The sequence below is a fragment of the Pongo abelii genome, chromosome 1, assembly GCF_028885655.2.
Source record: "Pongo abelii isolate AG06213 chromosome 1, NHGRI_mPonAbe1-v2.0_pri, whole genome shotgun sequence".
In the NCBI taxonomy this organism is placed as follows: domain Eukaryota; kingdom Metazoa; phylum Chordata; class Mammalia; order Primates; family Hominidae; genus Pongo; species Pongo abelii.
Genome location: NC_071985.2, coordinates 121,395,242 through 121,412,635, shown reverse-complemented (window position 1 = coordinate 121,412,635; position 17,394 = coordinate 121,395,242). Strand labels below are relative to the sequence as shown.

General features: G+C 40.8%; 1 protein-coding gene across 6 annotated transcripts in view; it reads left to right on the top strand.

Moving 5' to 3' along the window:
* The first annotated feature begins 1,302 nt into the window (after positions 1 to 1,302).
* The window catches only part of CIMAP3 (ciliary microtubule associated protein 3), a 23,764-nt gene continuing 7,672 nt past the window's right edge, over positions 1,303 to 17,394 (top strand). The window contains exons 1-2 of one of the 6 annotated variants that reach the window (XM_054529587.2): positions 1,303 to 1,579; positions 16,889 to 17,028. In XM_054529587.2, the coding sequence (XP_054385562.1) occupies positions 1,411 to 1,579; positions 16,889 to 17,028 (309 nt within the window). In that variant the 5' untranslated portion in view covers positions 1,303 to 1,410. Of the gene's footprint in view, positions 1,586 to 15,159; positions 16,650 to 16,888; positions 17,029 to 17,394 lie in introns of those variants that run through there. The other 5 variants (XM_054529585.2, XM_054529588.2, XM_054529586.2 and 2 more) reach the window with 5 other exon arrangements.

The following is a 17,394-nucleotide window of genomic DNA, read 5'->3' as shown; positions in this document are numbered from 1 at the left end:
GCAAAAAGAAGGCGAGCATGAGCTAGCTCCCCTGACCACTCTGACCTCACCTCCAACAATTCTCACTCACTCCATTCCAACTATGTCATCTTCTTGCTGTTTCTCAAGTATTCCAGGCATGTGTTGCCTCAGGGCCTTCATACAAGCTAGAACACACTTTCCATAGATTTCCATTTGACTCTTTCCCTCACTTCCTTCAGGCTTTTCCTGGAAGTCACCTTCTCAGTGAGGTCTTTCCTGGCCACTCAACCTAATTTTGAAACCCCCTTTCTCCGCCTCTCCCTGCTGTGCTTCTTTTGCCCTTTCTTGACACTTGTCACTACCTGACCTACCATTCATTTAATGTATTTACCTTTTTTATCGTCTACCTCCCTCACTAGTATTAACCTCCATGAGGAAAGGCATTTCTGTTCACTGCAACATTCTCACTGCCTAGAACAAGGCCTGGCATATTATAAGAGAATAAATACTTGGTGAATTAATAAATGAATGAGGTAAAGGAAGTGAGATAGGAATTAACAAGCTGACCCCTCATGTCAGGTGGTATGTGGTCCATGGCAGACTTCTCTCAGCAGACATAAAGGGTTGAGTAGGCCTGCAGTTTCATGCAGGTCAGTCCTGGGTGCTACCACTCACAGGAAGATGAATTCTGTCTTCTTGTTAGCTGCCTGCAATTTCCCATCCCCAGGCATAGAAGATAGCATGTTATGCCCTGACTGTGCTAATAGGAATAAGAAGATGATAAAAAGATTAATGACAATAGAGAAGTAGCAGCAACCTGTTTGAATACAATGTAAGAGACCAGAATATGCCACCTCAAAATAAGTATTATTTTGATTTGAGGGCAACTGAAAAGAGTCACATACAAGAGAAATTCTCTGCCTTCCCACTATAGGCTAAAAAACAGGACATAAATTTATAAAAGTCTCTTGTCCATTCTCTACCAGGAAGGACAAATGGTGGTGAGCCTGTAGATGACTTGCATCCCAATCATTGCTGTGCGGTGTCCTGACCATATTTCGTGTCTCCTGATGCCTTCAGTACTGACTTATTAAACATTTAGCTGTACAGAAAAAAAAAAAACCAAGCTGAATATTTCAAGCATCAGGCAATGTACTTTATATAGGTTATCTCCTACTTAGTGAGTATTGTCCCCAGGTTTCAGGGTGAGAAAATCAAGACCTTGTGAGGATAAGCAACTTGCCAAGGATCACAGAGCTGGTAATTAGTGGACCTCATTCTCAAAAATTAGGCCTCTCTGGCTCTCTTTAAACCACAATGCTGCCTTGCACAAATCAATGTCACAATGACTTGAAGAGGGACTTCCAGAGTGGGGCTGTTGCTTAGCAGCCAGTCTTAGTTACACCCTTCATTTTCTTGGTTAAAGTCCCCATGTGACAGTGGCAACTCATGGAAATAATACATGAGAGATCCAGGCTTACTGGAAGTTCCCCTGAGGACCTATTCTTGCCCAGAACGACTGAGAAATCCAGAAGGTCCATGCTATCTTCTCTACCCGGGAGCTTGAGAGGCAACAAAACCATATCATGGATCAGACAGCCATACATCTGGAACTTTGGTAATGGTAATCATGTTCTTGGACTCTAGTAGATGTATGAAAACTCATATTTTTAGCATTGGAGTCTAACTGGAAAGAAGTAGAATATTCACAAGGTCTCTGGTTACACAAGTTCTCTGATTCTGGATGGAGGCAGAGAGTGTTCCACTCACCAAATTATTTGCTTCAGCAAAGGCCAGCTCCCATCTTAATAAACCTGCACTGTTTCTTCATCTGCACAAAGATACCCTTGGAGCTAGCTGCAGCCCTGGGCATGGAGGTGGTAAAGTGGAAGTGCCTTAATATTTGTTAAATACCAAATATAGGTTAGTCCCTCACTGTATATGATTTGTCCTTGTGTTAGCTCCGAAATTCTTATGGCATCCTTAGGAGGAAAGAAATGATTCATGCCATTTTATAAATAAACCAAGGCTTAGGAAGTTTAAGTAACTTCCACAAGGTCACATAGCTAGTCAATGACAGACTAATACTTATTGAAAGCCAGTGCTGAGAAATTTCAAAGCCTTTGTTCATCCCTCTACCATCGGATGGTAGATGTAGGTTTTACGAAAGTCTAGAAGATAGTATATAGAAATTATATTTTCCTCCTCTCTTTCTCTCTTCTCCAGAATAGAGATCTCTATTCTCTTGGACAGGGATTCTCAATCTTGCTTTGAGTGGTAGATTATTTTATAACACTTTATTTATTATCCTAAAATTAGAATTAATTCATGGATGACATAACCTACTACATATAATTTCACAAACAACTTGGTATAATGCCCTAACTATAAAGTAAAGGAGAAAAAATAATTTCTAACAAAATAATATGGATTTCAGTATATAAATGTTTAGATGTAACTACTTTAGAGACAATGAAGTAGTCAGATTCTTGCACCATATGTTGTATAATGAATTAGTCTAGAATTAAGAGATCAAAAGTCTTTTCATACAAGCAGTTTAGGAAAATAGAAGAATAGAGTTATAAGTGGACACCAGAACAAAAACCAGTGTTAGGAGAACTAATAACACTCCAGACTTACCAGTTTCTGATAGCAGAAAAAGGTAAATAGCTTTAGTTGAAATAGGAATAATACCTAGACAAATTACAAGCCATTGAAATGAAAAGAGGAAGAGAGTGTAAATATGCTATTTTTTTACTGATGCATTATATTTTACCTATTTATGGGGTATATGTGATATTGTTACTTGCATAGAATGTGTAATGACCAAGTCAGGGTATCTGAGGTGTCCAGTACTTTGAGTATTTGTCACTTCTATATATTAGGAACAATTCAAGTCCTCTCTTCCAGTTACTTTGAAATATACCATTTGCTATCAATAACCATAGTCACTCTGCTGTTGAATGATAGAACTTACACCTTGTATCTAAATGTATGTTTGTACCTGTTAACCTATCTCTCATGCCCCACCAACCACTCACCCTTTCCAGCCTCCAGTATCTATCATTCCACTCTCTATTCTCTACCTTTATGAGATCAACGTTTTTAGCTCCTACATATAAGTGACATTGTCTTTCTGTGTCTGGGTTATTTCACTTAACATAATGCCCTCGGGTTCTATCCATGTTGCTACAAGTGACATGATTTCACTCTTTTTTTATAACCAAATAGTATTTCATTGGGTACATATACTACATTTTCTCTATCCATTCATCTGTTTGTTTTATATCTTTACAATTGTGAATACTGCTGCAATAAACACACAAATGCAGGTATCCCTTTGATATACTGCTAGATCATATGGTAGTTCTATTTTTAGATTTTTGCAATTTCCATACTGTTTTCTATAGTAGTTATAATAATTCCCATTTCTGCCAACAATATATAAGAGTTCCCTTTTCTCCACATCTTCACCACCATCTGCTATTTTTAGTCTTTTTAATAATAGCCATTCTAACTGGGGTAAGATGGTATCTCATTGTGGTTTTAATTTGCAATTTTCTGATGATTAGTAATGTTGAGCTTTTTTTCATATACACATTAGCCATTTCTTTGTCTTCTTTTGAAAATTGCCTATTCATGCTTTTTGTCCAATTTTTAGTGAGATTTTATTTGTTTTTTATTTTTGAGTTGTTTTACTTCCTTGTATATTGTGGATATTAGTCCCTGTCTATGAATACTTTGCAAATATTTTCTCCCATTCAACAGGTTATCTCTTCACTCTGTTGATTGCCTCATTTGCTGAACAGAAGCTTTTTAGTTTAATATAGTCAATTTGTCTATTTTTTAAATTATCTGTGCTTTTGATGTCTTAGCCATAAAGTCTTTGCCTAGACCAATGTCCTGAAGTGTTTTCCCTATGTTTTCTTCTAGTAGTTTCATAGTTTCAAGTCTTACATTTAAATCCTTAATAAATCTTACATTGATTTTTTTATATGATGAGAGACAGAGGTCCAGTTTCATTCTTTTGCATTTGAATATCCATCTCTCTTTGTTGTGTCTGTGCCAGGTTTTGGTATCAAGATGATGCTAGCCTCATAGAATGGGTTGGGGAGGAGTCCCTCCTCCTCAATTTTTTGGAATCATTTCTGTAGGAAAATGGTCCCAGCTCTTCTTTGTACTTCTGGTAGAATTCTGCTGTGAATCTATCAGGTCCCAGGCTTTTTTTCATTTGTAGGCTATGTATTACTGATTCAGTTTCAGAGCTTCTCATTGGCCTATTCAGGGAATTAATTTCTTCCTGGCTCAGTCTTGGGAGAAGGTATGTGTCCAGAAATTTATCCATCTCTTCTAAGTTGTCTAGTTTTTATGCATAGAGGTGTTCTCAGTAGTTTCTGATGGTTGTTTTTATTTCTGTGGGATCAGTTGTAACATTCCCTTATCATTTCTAATTGTATTCATTTGGATCCTCCCTCTTTTCTTCTCTATTAGTCTAGCTAGTGGCCTATTTTATTATTTTTTCCAAAAGCCAACTCCTGGATTCACTGATTTTTTGAATTTTTTTTTGTCTTAATTTCCTTCAGTTAAGCTCTGATTTTTGTTATTTCTCATCTTCTGCAAGCTTTGGGGTTGATTTGTTCTTGCTTTTCTAATTCTTTTAGTTGTGAAGTTAGGTTAATTTGAGATCTTTCTAATGTTCTGATGTGGACATTTAATGCTATGAATTTTCCTCTTAATGCTGTTTTAGCTGTGTCCCAGAGATTCTGGTATATTGTTATCTTTGTTCTCATTATTTTCAAAGAACTTCTTAATTTCTGCCTTAATTTCATGATTTACCCAAAAGTCATTCAGAAGCATATTGTTTAATTTCCATGTAATTGCATAGTTTTGAGCAATTTTCATAGTCTCGACTTCTATTTTTATTGTGCTGTGGTTTAAGAGTGTGTTTGGTATGATTTTGTTTCTTTTACATTTGTTGAGGTTATTTTATGTCCAATTATGTGGTCGATTTTAGAGTATGTGCCAGGTGGCAATGAAAAGAATGTATATTCTGTTGTTTTTAGATAGAGAGTTCTGTAAAGGTCTATCAGATCCATTGGGTCCAATGTTGAGTTTAGGTCCTGAATATCTTTGTTAATTTTCTTCCTCAGTGATCTGTCTAATACTGTCAGTGGAGTGTTGAAGTCTCTCAATATTATTGTGTGGGAGTCTATGTCTTTTTGCAGGTTGCTAAGAACTTGCTTTATGAATCTGTGTGCTTCTGTATTGGGTGCCTATATATTTAGGAAAGTTAGGCCTTCTTATTGAATTGAACCCTTTACCATTATGTAATGCCCTTCTTTGTCTTTTTTTATCTTTGTGAGTTTGAAATCTCTTCTGTTGGAAATTAAGAGGCAACTCCTCCTTTTTTCTGTTTTCCATTTACTTGATGGATTTTCCTACATCCCTTTATTTTCAGCCTATGAGTGTCATTACTTGTGAGATAAGTCTCTTGAAGACAGCACACCATTAGTTCTTGCTTTTTTATCCAGCTTGCCACTCTGTGCCTTTTAAGTGGGGCATTCAGCCCAGTTACATTCAAGGTTCGTATTAATATGTGTGGATTTGATCCTATCATTGTGCTGTTAGCTGGTTATTATGTTGGCTTGTTTGTTTAGTTGCTTTACAATTACACTGGTCTGTGTGCTTAAGTGTGTTTTTGTGTTAGCTAGTAGTGGTCTTTCTTTTCTATATTTAGTGCTCCTCTCAGGATCTCTTGTAAGGCAGACCTGGTAATGAATTCTCTCAACATTTACTTATCTAAAAAGAATCTTATTTCTCCTTCACTTAGGAAGCTTAATTTGGCTGGATATGAAATTCTTGGTTGAGTATTGTTTTTCTTTAAAAGTGTTGAATATAGGCCTCCGATCTCTTCTGGCTTGCAGGGTTTCAGTGGAGAGGTCCCCTGTTAGCCTCATGGGGTTCCCTTTGTAGGTGACCTGACCTTTCTCTCTAGCTGCTTTTAACATTCTTTCTTTCATCTGGACCTTGGAAAATCTGATGATTGTGTCTTGGGGATGATCTTCTTGTGTAGAATCTTGCAGGAGTTCTCTTTATTTCCTGAATTTGACTGTTGGCCTCTCTAGCATAGTTGGGGAAGTTTTCATGGATGACATACTGATATATGTTTTCCAAGTTGTTTGCTTTCTTCCCCTCCCTTTCAGGGCTGCCAATGATTCGTAAATTTGGCCTCTTCACATAAACCCATATATATATATATATATATATATATATTTTTTTTTTTTGAGATGGAGTTTTGCTCTTGTTGCCCAGGCTGGAGTGCAGTGGCACAATCTCGGTTCACTGCAACCTCCACCTCCCAGGTTCAAGTGATTCTCCTGCCTCAGCCTCCTGAGTAGCTGGGACTACACGCATGCACCACCATGCCTGGCTAATTTCGTATTTTTAGTAGAGACAGGGTTTCACCACGTAGGCCAGGCTGGTCTTGAACTCCTGACCTCAGGTGATCTGCCCGCCTCAGCCTCCCAAAGTGCTGAGATTACAGGTGTGCGCCACCACCCCCAGTCATAATCCCATATTTCTCAGAAGTTTTGTTCATTCATTTTCATTTTTTTCTTCATTTTTGTCTGACTGTCTTATTTCAGAGAACCAGTATTCAGGTTCTGAGATTCTTTCCTCAGCTTGGTTTATTCTGGTGTCAATATTTGTGATTGCATTGTGAAATTCTTGTATTGTTTTTCAGCTCTGTCAGATCCATTAGGTTCTTTTTTATACCAGCTATTTTGTCCTTCAGCTCCTGTATTGCTTCATTGTGATTTTTATTTTTCCTGGATTGGGTTTTGCTATCCTCCTGAATCTCGATAATCTTTGTTCCTATCCATATTCTGAATTCTATTTCTGTTATTCCAGCCAGTTCAGCCTGGTTAAAAACTCTTGTTGGAGAGCTGGTATGGTCATTTGCAGGATATACCACACTCTGGCCTTTTGAGTTACTAGAGTTCTTGCATTGGTTCTTTCTCATCTCTGTCTGTGGGTGTTCATTTAACTGCAGTGTAGATTGAGTACAATCACTAGACTTCTTTTCTGGATGTTTTCACCAGGCTGAGGCTTTGTGCAGGGACTTTATTTGAAGCTGACTTCTTGTCTCTGGTTTCAGAGGGAGGTTTGTTAGTGAGGTATTTTTGGTGTTGAAGCTTTGGGGTGTGATCCAGCAAGTGGCACTTAGGCTTATCGGTCAGTCAGTAGACTCTTGCTTGGTTATGCAGCTCCCTATGTTTCTGCACAGTTGCAGCATTTTCTTTTTCAATGCTCTGAAATTGCAGAGTTCCTCTCCCGCTTCAGTGCTGGCTGTAGATTGTGACTTGGCACTCCTGAGTTGCCCACTGCAGCTCTGGGGTGATCTCAGTGCTTATGTTTCTTCCCCACCATGGAGGCAGCAGAGGAAGAGATCTTAGTAGTGGTTGTGGCCAAGGGTTACTTGCTTGTCTCCTGGGGGCTCCACACCAAAGAAATGCAGTTCAGCAATCACTCAGTGCAATCAGCCCAGGATGGAGGGTCTGTGCTGTGGGCCCAAGCCAGGGGTTCCTTGTCTGGTGATGAGCAGTTGTGGGGACCCATGGGAGATGAACTGGCCTCTTCTCCTCTCCTTCATTTCTGAAAAATATCTTTACTGGGAATAATATTCTTGACTGGCAGTTTTTTCTATTCACTTTGAAAACTCAAAGCACTTTGAAAATATCAACCCATTCTCTCCTGCCCTATAAGGTTTCTGCTGAGAAATCTGCTACTAATCTAATAGTTGAATAGACATTCCTTTGTGTGTGACTTGATACTTTTCTCTTGCTGCTTTCAAAATTCTTTCTTTGTCTTTTACTTTTGACAATTTGAATATAATGTGCCTCAGGACCTGTTTGGGTGGAATCAATTTAGCATTCTTTGAGCTTCCTGAACCTGGATGTCTGTCTCTTTCCCTAGACTTGGGAAGTTTTTTGATATAATTTCATTTAAATATGTTTCTCTCACATTTTCTCTTCACTTTTGCAATGCCCATAGTATGGACTTAATGATGTCCATAAATCCTGTAATCTTTCTTCATTCTTTCTAATTCTTTCTTCTTCTTTTTTTTAATCTGCCTGTGTTACTTCAAAGGACATGTCTTTTAAGTTCAGAAATTGTTTCTTCTACTTAGTCTAGTCTGTTGTTGAATCTCTTAATTGTATATTTATTTATTTCATTCATTGAGTTATTCAGCTCTAGGATTTGTTTGGTTCTTTTTTATGATATCTATCTCTTTCTTAAATTTCTTATTCAAATCAGGAACTGTTTCCCTTATTTCATTGAATTGTCTATCTGCATTCTTTGTATCTCACTAGGATTCCTTAATATTATTATTTTAAATTCTTTTTTTGGGGGGACATTCCATATATTTCCTTGTGATTGGGGTCTGTTACTGGAGAATTTTTTTTTGGTGTGGGGTGGTGACATGTTTTCTTGCTTTGTCATGTTGATGTGTCCCTAAATTGATTTCTACACATCTGACAGGAAAGTCATCTCTTCAAATGTTATGCAGTAGGTTTCATAAAGAAAGACTTATTATATGAACAGGTCTTGGGATGTCAGTTCAGGGAGGGTGCATTGGCCTTGTTCTAGGTGGAGTAGTAGTGTGTTCTCTATGTAGTGACCAGCTATAAACCACAATGATGGCATTTGAGAGTTCCTCAGTGGCTTAAGCTAAGAGAATTGGTGGCAATGATGATTTAGTTTTGTCAGAGTGGGCTCACTAAGCTGTTTTTCAGGTCAGGGGCATGTGTGTGCAGAGGGTGGGTTGGCCAACTTGGAGTCTGTCTCACCAGGATTGGAGCCACATGGCTGTTATTCTGGCTAGTAGAATGGGCATGTGGTTACTTGGAGGTGTGCCTGCCTGGGCAGTCTGTGGGGCTGTTATGCAGTTGTTTGGCTTCTTGGTTGGCCTGAGGATGTGTCTTCTGGAGACAACCCACAGCAGTTTCTCAGGTCTGGGACCCAGCTCTATGACTGCTTCGTTGCCCTAAGGCCATGTTTGTCATATGTAGCCCATCAGGCTGTTTCTCAGGCCTGGATTGTGGTCAGGAGGCTTCTTGGCTGGTCTAGTTATGAGTCTGCAGTGGGAGGCCTATAAAGTTATTTCTGTGGCTTAGGACACAGACCTACAGCTACTTGGCTGGACTGGGGGCATTTCTGCAGACAGTAGACCACAGGGATTTTTCAGAGGCCTGAGACGTAGGCACAGGACTGCTCAACTGGCCTAGGAGTATCTCTGCTTGAGGTGATCTGTGGGGCTGGTTCTCAGGTCTGGCATGTAGGTTCAAGGTTTACTTGGCTGGTCTGGAGGTACACACAGGGCTTTTCTGAGACACAGACACAGGGCTGCTCAGCTGGTCTGGAGGGGTGGCCTGTGGGATGGCTTCTTGGGCCTGGGACAATGGTGCATAGCTGCTTGGCTGATCTAGGGATGTGTCTGCAGGAGGTGACCCACAGGACAGTTTCTGAGGCCCAGAAAATGAGCAAACAGCTGCTCAGCTGGCCTGGGGGCTTGCCCTCCAGGGGCAACCTGTGAATTTCTCAGTCCTGGGGCATAGACACATATTTGCTCCACCAGCCCAGAGGCATTTGTACCAGGTGCCACCTGTGGAGCTGTTTCTCAAGCTCTAATTGTAGGCACAGGGGCACTGGACAGGTCAAGGGCCTGTCTGCAGTGAGAAGGGCATCTCAGGGCTGTTTTTCAGGCCCTGGATGCAGGCCCATAGCCACTCCACTGGCCTGGGAGCATGTCAGATGCTCAGAGGCTTAAGAGTCTCTCCTGTTTGGGGAAGGGTGCACAGCAGTTTGGCTGGCCTGAAGGCAGGTTCACCCTGGATGGAACTTTCAGGCTATTCCCCTGGCTGGGGGTGAAAGCAGTGGGAATTGATTTCCCTGCTGTGCACGACCAGCATCACAGCCCATCCTAGATCAGGCTCCATACTGCTAGGGCTGCAACATTCAACCACCAGTGGAAGCTTGTGGAATAAAGATGGAGCTGCAGTGCTGGAGAGGTGCGGTGGCTATTGGCCCCCAGAGGAGGAAGCACTCCAGAAGTACCTCTGGTCTCAAGACGGCTCCACGCTGCAGCAGTTTGGCTCATAGAGGGGTGAGGTATATACCCTTGTGCTCCTAATCTGGGGCAATGCAGCTGTGTGATTTCCCAGCACATCTCCAAACTGGACTCAGGGCTCATGAGGACTGTGGTATTCTCCTGTTGTAAGGACTGTAGGTGTTTGTGGTGACTGGTGGGAATCTTCTGCTTACCTTTTCCCCACAATGGGAAGTCCCTCTTGACTCCCAGCAGATTTGATTCAGGTGGGGAAGGAGAGGCTGCAGAGGAAGGGTGCCTCCATTCTGCCCTCCTGGACTTCCCATGACCAAAGATGCATCTTTACTCCTCCACTGTACTATAGCACTCTCTGTCTGATACTCTGGTCAAATCTTAGCTGTTTATTCATTGCCTTGGTACCTTCTTCTTTTGGGGAGTGTCAGAAATAAATGTCAGGCATCTGCAATCAGCCCTCTTGCTGATGTTCAGAACCTCACAACCAGAAGTAGGCAATTCTGAGCTGGAAGGCCTGGTCTGTCATTCTCATTGCATATACAGTCCATCATTGATCAAAATGTCTTTATGTGGTGCGTGACTGTATTGGTATAGATTTGATGATTTTTACTTTCATTAATAGTTTAGATAATATTAATATTTGTAGGTAATCACAGTGTTTTTTGAAAACAATGTTTACATTATTAGTGACATAAAGCATATTTCACAAAGTACCTTGAAAATATGGTAATCCTTTCTTGCATCGGTAAACTGGTTTGCTTCAGACTAATTCTCCAGCTGAGAACAGGTAGAAAAGGCTGGACTAAATAACTAAAATACATATGTTTGACGATATCAAAGATATACCAAGAAAGAAAGAACATGCAAAGCCAAAATCTCAGAGAGAAAAGTGGCGACAGTTTAGGAAGGGCAGGGCTCCAATCATTTACTAGAGCTGAGGCAAATCTGGGCTTAGGGCACCACCTGGAGCTCAAAAGGAGGCAGTGACCTAGCAGTAAAGAATCTATTAGTAAATATATCCAATAAAAACCAAAACAAGCCAGACAGAGAAGGCTGGAATAAATAATACTTCAACGCCAAGACACAGATGTACATTCACAAGAAACAGAAGCAGACAGGGAACCATCACCTCCCCAAATGGACAAAGCAAGGAACCAGTAACTGACCCTACTGAGACAAGATATGTGAGTTCTCTGACCAGAAATTCAAAATAGCAGTTTTAAGGGAACTCAGTGATCTCTAAGATAACACAGAAAAGCAATTCAGAAACTTATCAGAGAAATTTTAAAAAGAGATTTAAATGATAATTTTTAAAACTTTTAAAAATGGAACTGAGAAAATAATTTTCTGAGCTGAAAGATTCATTAGAGGCTCTCAACAGCAGAATGGATCAATGAAAGGAAAGAATCAGTGAGGTCAAAGATGGATTATTTGAAAATAAACAGATGCCACACAAGGTGGCTCATGCCTGTTAATCCCAGCACTTTGGAAGGCTGAGGTTGGCAGATCACTTGAGCTCAGGAGTTTGAGACCAGCCTGGCCAACATGGCAAAACCCTGTCTCTACCAAGAATACAAAAATTAGCTGGGCGTGGTGGTGCGCACCTGTAATCCCAACTACTTGGGAGGCTGAGGCAGGAAAATCACTTGAACATGGGAGGAGGAGGTTGCAGTGAGCTGAGATTGGGTCATTGCACTCCAGCCTGGGTGACAGAGTGAGTCTCTGTCTCAAAAAAAAAAAGAAAGAAAGAAAGAAAAGAAAAGAAACAGAGAAGTAAAAGAAAAAAAAGAATAAAAAACGTAGAAAATTTCCTACAAGACATACAAAATTACCTCAAAAGACCCAATGTAAGAATTATTGGTGTTCAAGAGGGAGTCGAGCAGGAGCAAGGGGTAGAATCTCATTCAAAGAAATAATAACAGAAAACTTTCCAAAACTTGAGAACAATATAAACATCTATGTACAGTAAGGTCTGACAACATTAAACAGATATGACTCAAATAAGACTACCCCAAGGAATAAACTCTCAAAGGTCAAGGAGAAAGAGAAGATCCTAAAAGCGGCAAGAGAAAAGAAGCAAATAACATATAAGGATCCCCAATTCACCCAGCAACAGATTCCTCAATGGAAACTATACAGGCTAGGAGTAAGCATAATGACATTTTCAAAGTGCTGAAAGAAAAAAACTGCCAGCTAAGAATACCATATCCAGGTGGCCATGTCTAAGTTCTGTACATGAGTGGAAATGATGTGTCCAACTTTCAGGCCTTGCCTCCTTGGTCCCTTTCTCTTTCCACAAACTGAGACCTAGCAAGAGCATCAGCCTTGGAGCCAAAAGTGGAACCCCTTGTTGAGATATCCCTTGTTGAGATAAATTCTTAGTGTGAGAAGGCCAGCTAGGGTTTGTGCCCAGGAGACCTGTGGGATGAACTTCCTACAGCTTTGCGCTGCTGAACAGCCACTCTGATTTGGCATCTCCTTTAGCTGAGTTACAGAGTTTTCAGGGCTGGTTAGGTAATCCTGCCTCCTCCCTTTGCCTCTGCCTGTTTTCAGGTATATTTCTCCCCCCAGGCACTGTGATGCTTCCTGTGGGTTAAGGCAGGGGCAGATCTTCTGCCAGGAAACCCAAGATAGTGGGAAAACTGGTTGTCCATCTCAATATCACTTTTTCCAATGTAGAAACTGAACTGGAGGAAAATTTTCCACATGCTTGCTCTGAGTAGAATGGCAGGAGGGGTGCCACAGATGTGGAAGTCCAATTCTCTTACCATCTGCTTGGAATTTTTTCACTTCTCGTGGCCCTGGCAACTGTTTTCATATTTGAATTCTGGGATATTGTTGGTGATAATCCCAGTGCTGTATATCTGGTTTTGGTTTTCTAGAGGAGGCAAAGGGTGAAGCCAGTTTGCTTCTACGCTGCTACTTTGGAACTGGAAGTCCATTCATTCATTTTTTTCAGCTTTTCTAATCTGCTGTTAAACCCATACATTGAATTATTATTTTCAGCAATAATACTTTTTATTTCTACAATTTTATTTGATTCATTTATTGTTTCTAAATTCATCTTGTCATTTAATTTCTTAAATATGGTAATCAGCTTTATCCTCTGTGTTGAATTATTATTTAATTCAATAATTTTAAAATGAGACAAATCTATTTAAAACATTATACCAAAAATTGAATCTACTTATCCTCATTAAGTTAGACCATTGCAACAGAGCAAGTAATTCCCTGGAATAATAATAATTCTTATATGTCCTCAGAGACAGTCAAGTGAGAAAAGCCATTAACTGTCTCTCATAAAGCTATAACAGTCTCCATAAACATCTGGCATCCTCTTGATACTATAAAATGTGCATGATGGAAACTACTGAATTCTTAAGGTCTTCATCAAAACTGGCCACACTATAAAACTTTGTCTGAGTATTCCCTGGTACTAGCAGACACCTGCATGAGTTCCTTTATGCATGGTCATCATTCAAAAACTGGCATCATGGCATTTCTTAGAGCTACCTGAAATTCTGCATTAGCCTGTTATCATTACACAGATGGTTATACAGGAGATACACATGACATATAGACAGTCTGTCTTTGACTATACGATGTTCAGTCTGGCTTTACTGAAAAGTTGATAAATTTTGCATCAATCAGGATGTAGATAGGCCCAGTTAAGTTACGTTGATCACATTGGCAATATGAACAGAGATTGATGGGAAATTTCTCTTTCCTTGAGTATACTGGGATCTTCATTGACTTTGTTTTTAGAGTCTGATCTTTTTCTTTTAGCCTCTTACCTAAGAAGTCAAGCATTTGCTTTATGTTATTTCCTTGCTTTCTTTCGCTTCTCTATGTTCACCTTGCAGTCCTGTTGCTTTCTCCAAAATCTCAAACCAAGTATGGTTATTTTAAAGTCCATGTTTAATGACTCCGATATCTGGATTTTTCTGTGAGTCTGTTTGTACTCTCTTTTATTATAAGCTCTTGTTTTATATCAAATGCCAAACATTTTGCATGAAAAAAATTGTAAAAATTAGTTGAGTCTCTGGATGATATCTTCAGAAAATACTTACTTTTGTTTATTACATGCAATAAGGGTAGAAGTGGTTCACTTTAATGCAATTGGGAACTGAATTGGTGCAAAGCTGAACTTCAGGGTTTTTTGACAGCTGGTCTATTTCTTGTTTACCCTTATTCCTAGGGTTTATCTCTTTGAAGTTCTGACTTAAACTTCAAACTGTGTTTTCCAGTGTCCCCTTCTCCATGGCCAACCTAAATCTTGTTTTCGAGTTCTCAGAGGCTGTCTAACCAAAGTTCTGCTCAAATCTGCTGCTTCTTAGCCAGCTTTTTATTTAGCAAGCGTTCCAATGGAACAGCAGCACCAAGGTTGAACTCACCACTTTGGGCTTCTCTTCTCTCTGAGATTTTGGCTCTGAATGTTCTTTCTTTCTGGGTATATCTTTGATATCTTCAAACATATATATTTTACTTATTCAATTCACCTGTTCTCAGCTGGAGAATTAGTCTGAAGCAAACCAGTCTACCAAAGTAAGAATGGATTACCACATTTTCAGGATACTTTGCGAAATATGTTTCATGTCACAAATAATGTAAACATTATTTTCAAAAAGCACATTAATACCTACAAATGTTAATATTACCTAAATTATTAATGAAAATAAAAATCATCAAATCCATGCCAATACAGTCATACACCACATGAAGACATTTTGATCAATGATGAACCGTATATACAACGGTGGCTCCCTAAAATTACAATGGAGCAGCCCTATACAGGTGTACCATTTTTAATTTTAAACCATAGTTTTACTGTTCCTTTTCTATGTTTAGGTAAGTTTAGATACACAAATACTTAATATCATGTTACAGTTGTCTACAGTATTCAGTACGGTAATGTGCTGTACAGGTTTGTAGCCTAGGAGTAACAGGCCATACTATAAGCCTAGGTGTGTAGTAGGCTATACCATCTAGGTTTGTGTTAAGTATAGTCTATGACGTTCGCACAACAAAGTCGCCTAATGACACATTTTAGAAAACATCCTCATCACTAAGTAATGGGTGATTGCATTTCTTTACATTTTATTTACTATCAGTATTATTGCAATTGTATTTTAAGTAGACAAAATGCTTGGAGTAAATTATGCAATAATTTTCAGACCCTCTCTTTATTCCATTTAAGCTTGGCTCCTCATAACAACCTTCTATATTACTGGGCTTTCTGCATGATTTTCTATAAATTTCTTCACAATGTTAATATATATAACTACTACTAATTATTTTTGTAGAGTCCAACAGGACATATTTGAATGTCATGTGGGACATGGGACAATTCACTGTATGCCTGAGCAATGCAGTGTAGGATGTCTAGCCTCCCTAGCCTGTTGACCAGGAACAACACCCCAACAATTTTTAACAAGCAAAAATCTTCCACAAATTTCCAAAACACCCTCTGGGAGTCACTGTCACCTTTTTTGGAAAGTCTACCTTAGATCTATAAAAATCATCCCTGAAGGCCGTGCTAACGCGGAGTATGTGTGGATTCCAGGTTCATCACCTGTAAAGGGTCAAAGTATGGACGAGTCACACTGGGTGTTCTGTTACCTCTAACACCTGAACAACTCCTAAAGCCATCCTAAAAATCTAGTGAAAACAAGCTAGTGTTAATATCCACGACAAAGGCAAAAGAGACAAAACACACTCTGATCTTTTTTTCTTCGGTTATTATTATCTTCAGTGATAATAACCTGTTGTATGTCACCACCAAGTACCACGTTCTGAACTGTTTTAATCCTGTCATCTTGAGCCTCTCAACAATCCTATATAGAGGAATTTTTATTCCCAATTTAGAGATGAGAAAACTGGGGCTTAGAAATTTGATTGCCCCAACTTCTAAAAAAAAACTATTAGAGTCTTCTCTGATTCCGTGGCATTCTACCCGGTCCACGCAAGGCCTCCAGTTCTTTTAAAACCTCGCGCCCCCTCCCCACGGCCCCCCGGGATAGAATGGGCAACCTGATTGGAGGGGCTTGAGGAAAAGGAAAAACGGTCTAAGGGCGTAATATGGAACTAGCTGTCAGCTCAACTCCGCCCCCTACTCCTCTGCTGGGGCGTTGCCCAGGGAGCCCACCCCGGTGCGCTGCAGCGGCTGGCTTTCTACTTTCACTTTACTTGCTGGTGGCCCGGACTTCGGGACGTTCTGAACCCCACTGTCCTTCCCTCTACAACAGCGCATTCCTCTTGGCCCAGCTTCCAAAGCTATTTGCCGCCCCGTCAACCCTGCAGCCCCTACAGCCGCGAATCCAGGAAACCCTCTACCCGCAGCCCAGCCACTGAGTTTACAATCCCCTGGGCTTTGGGCTCCAAGGTGCGGGTTCCTGCCCCGGTAGTGGCTCGGTGGACGCCCCCAACTGGCCGCGCAGGCGCGCTCGGGCCCTCTCCCCCTGCCCGCGCTCCGCAGCTGGGAATCACGGGACTAGCCTTCGTTTCCTTGGCAACGCAGTACACAAGTGCTAGCCCTAGCAGCTCGCGATGTGCTTCAGCAAAGCAGGTGAGGAGGGCTGCCGAGAAGCCTAGAGTAGAGGGCAGGTAGGGGGAAGGGTGGGGAAGCTGGGAAAGACGAAGTGGGAGGAAGTGCAATTCGCCCCCCTCCATGGAGTTTCGCGTGGTTTTGTAAGCGCACGGTTGGACCCTGTCCTCTGCTCAGTCTCCCCGACCTTCCCCTCCCGGAACGCGCTCACGTAGACCCAGGTGCAGTCCCTCACGTGGAACCTTTCCTCTTTATTTTAGACGCTGCGGACAACTACCCTTTTGGAACATGTCAACAGAGGAAACTTTTTCCTCACTTCCATCCCCCAAATTTGATTGGGAACAAGTTTGTCCCTCTTAGGGGATCACCCCACAGAGGGCCTGGGTGTTATTTTTCAGATGTGAGTATTCACCTCCCCTTAGATGCTCATCAGTTCCCTGGCTATTGAGGGATAGCCAAGTTTCCAAGTTTCGTAAAAGAAAAAATTCTATGGGACTTGAGATCTCCAGAGTCCCAGCATAAGAAAGCGCTCTGTTCTTCTGCAAGCAGCTGTTTCAGCCAATGCCAGAGATTAAAGGATTATTGCTCCCCGCCTTGCACCTCCATTAAACGCAAGCCCTAGCTTCATATAATCCCTACTGCTTCCTCATTTCCAAAGGCCTCTGAGCCAATGCCAGTTACCCTCCCATTCCTCCAAACCTCAGGCTGACAGTTGCATTAGAGTAAGTTCAGCTCTGTGGGGCTCCGAAGACTGATTCATTCGAAT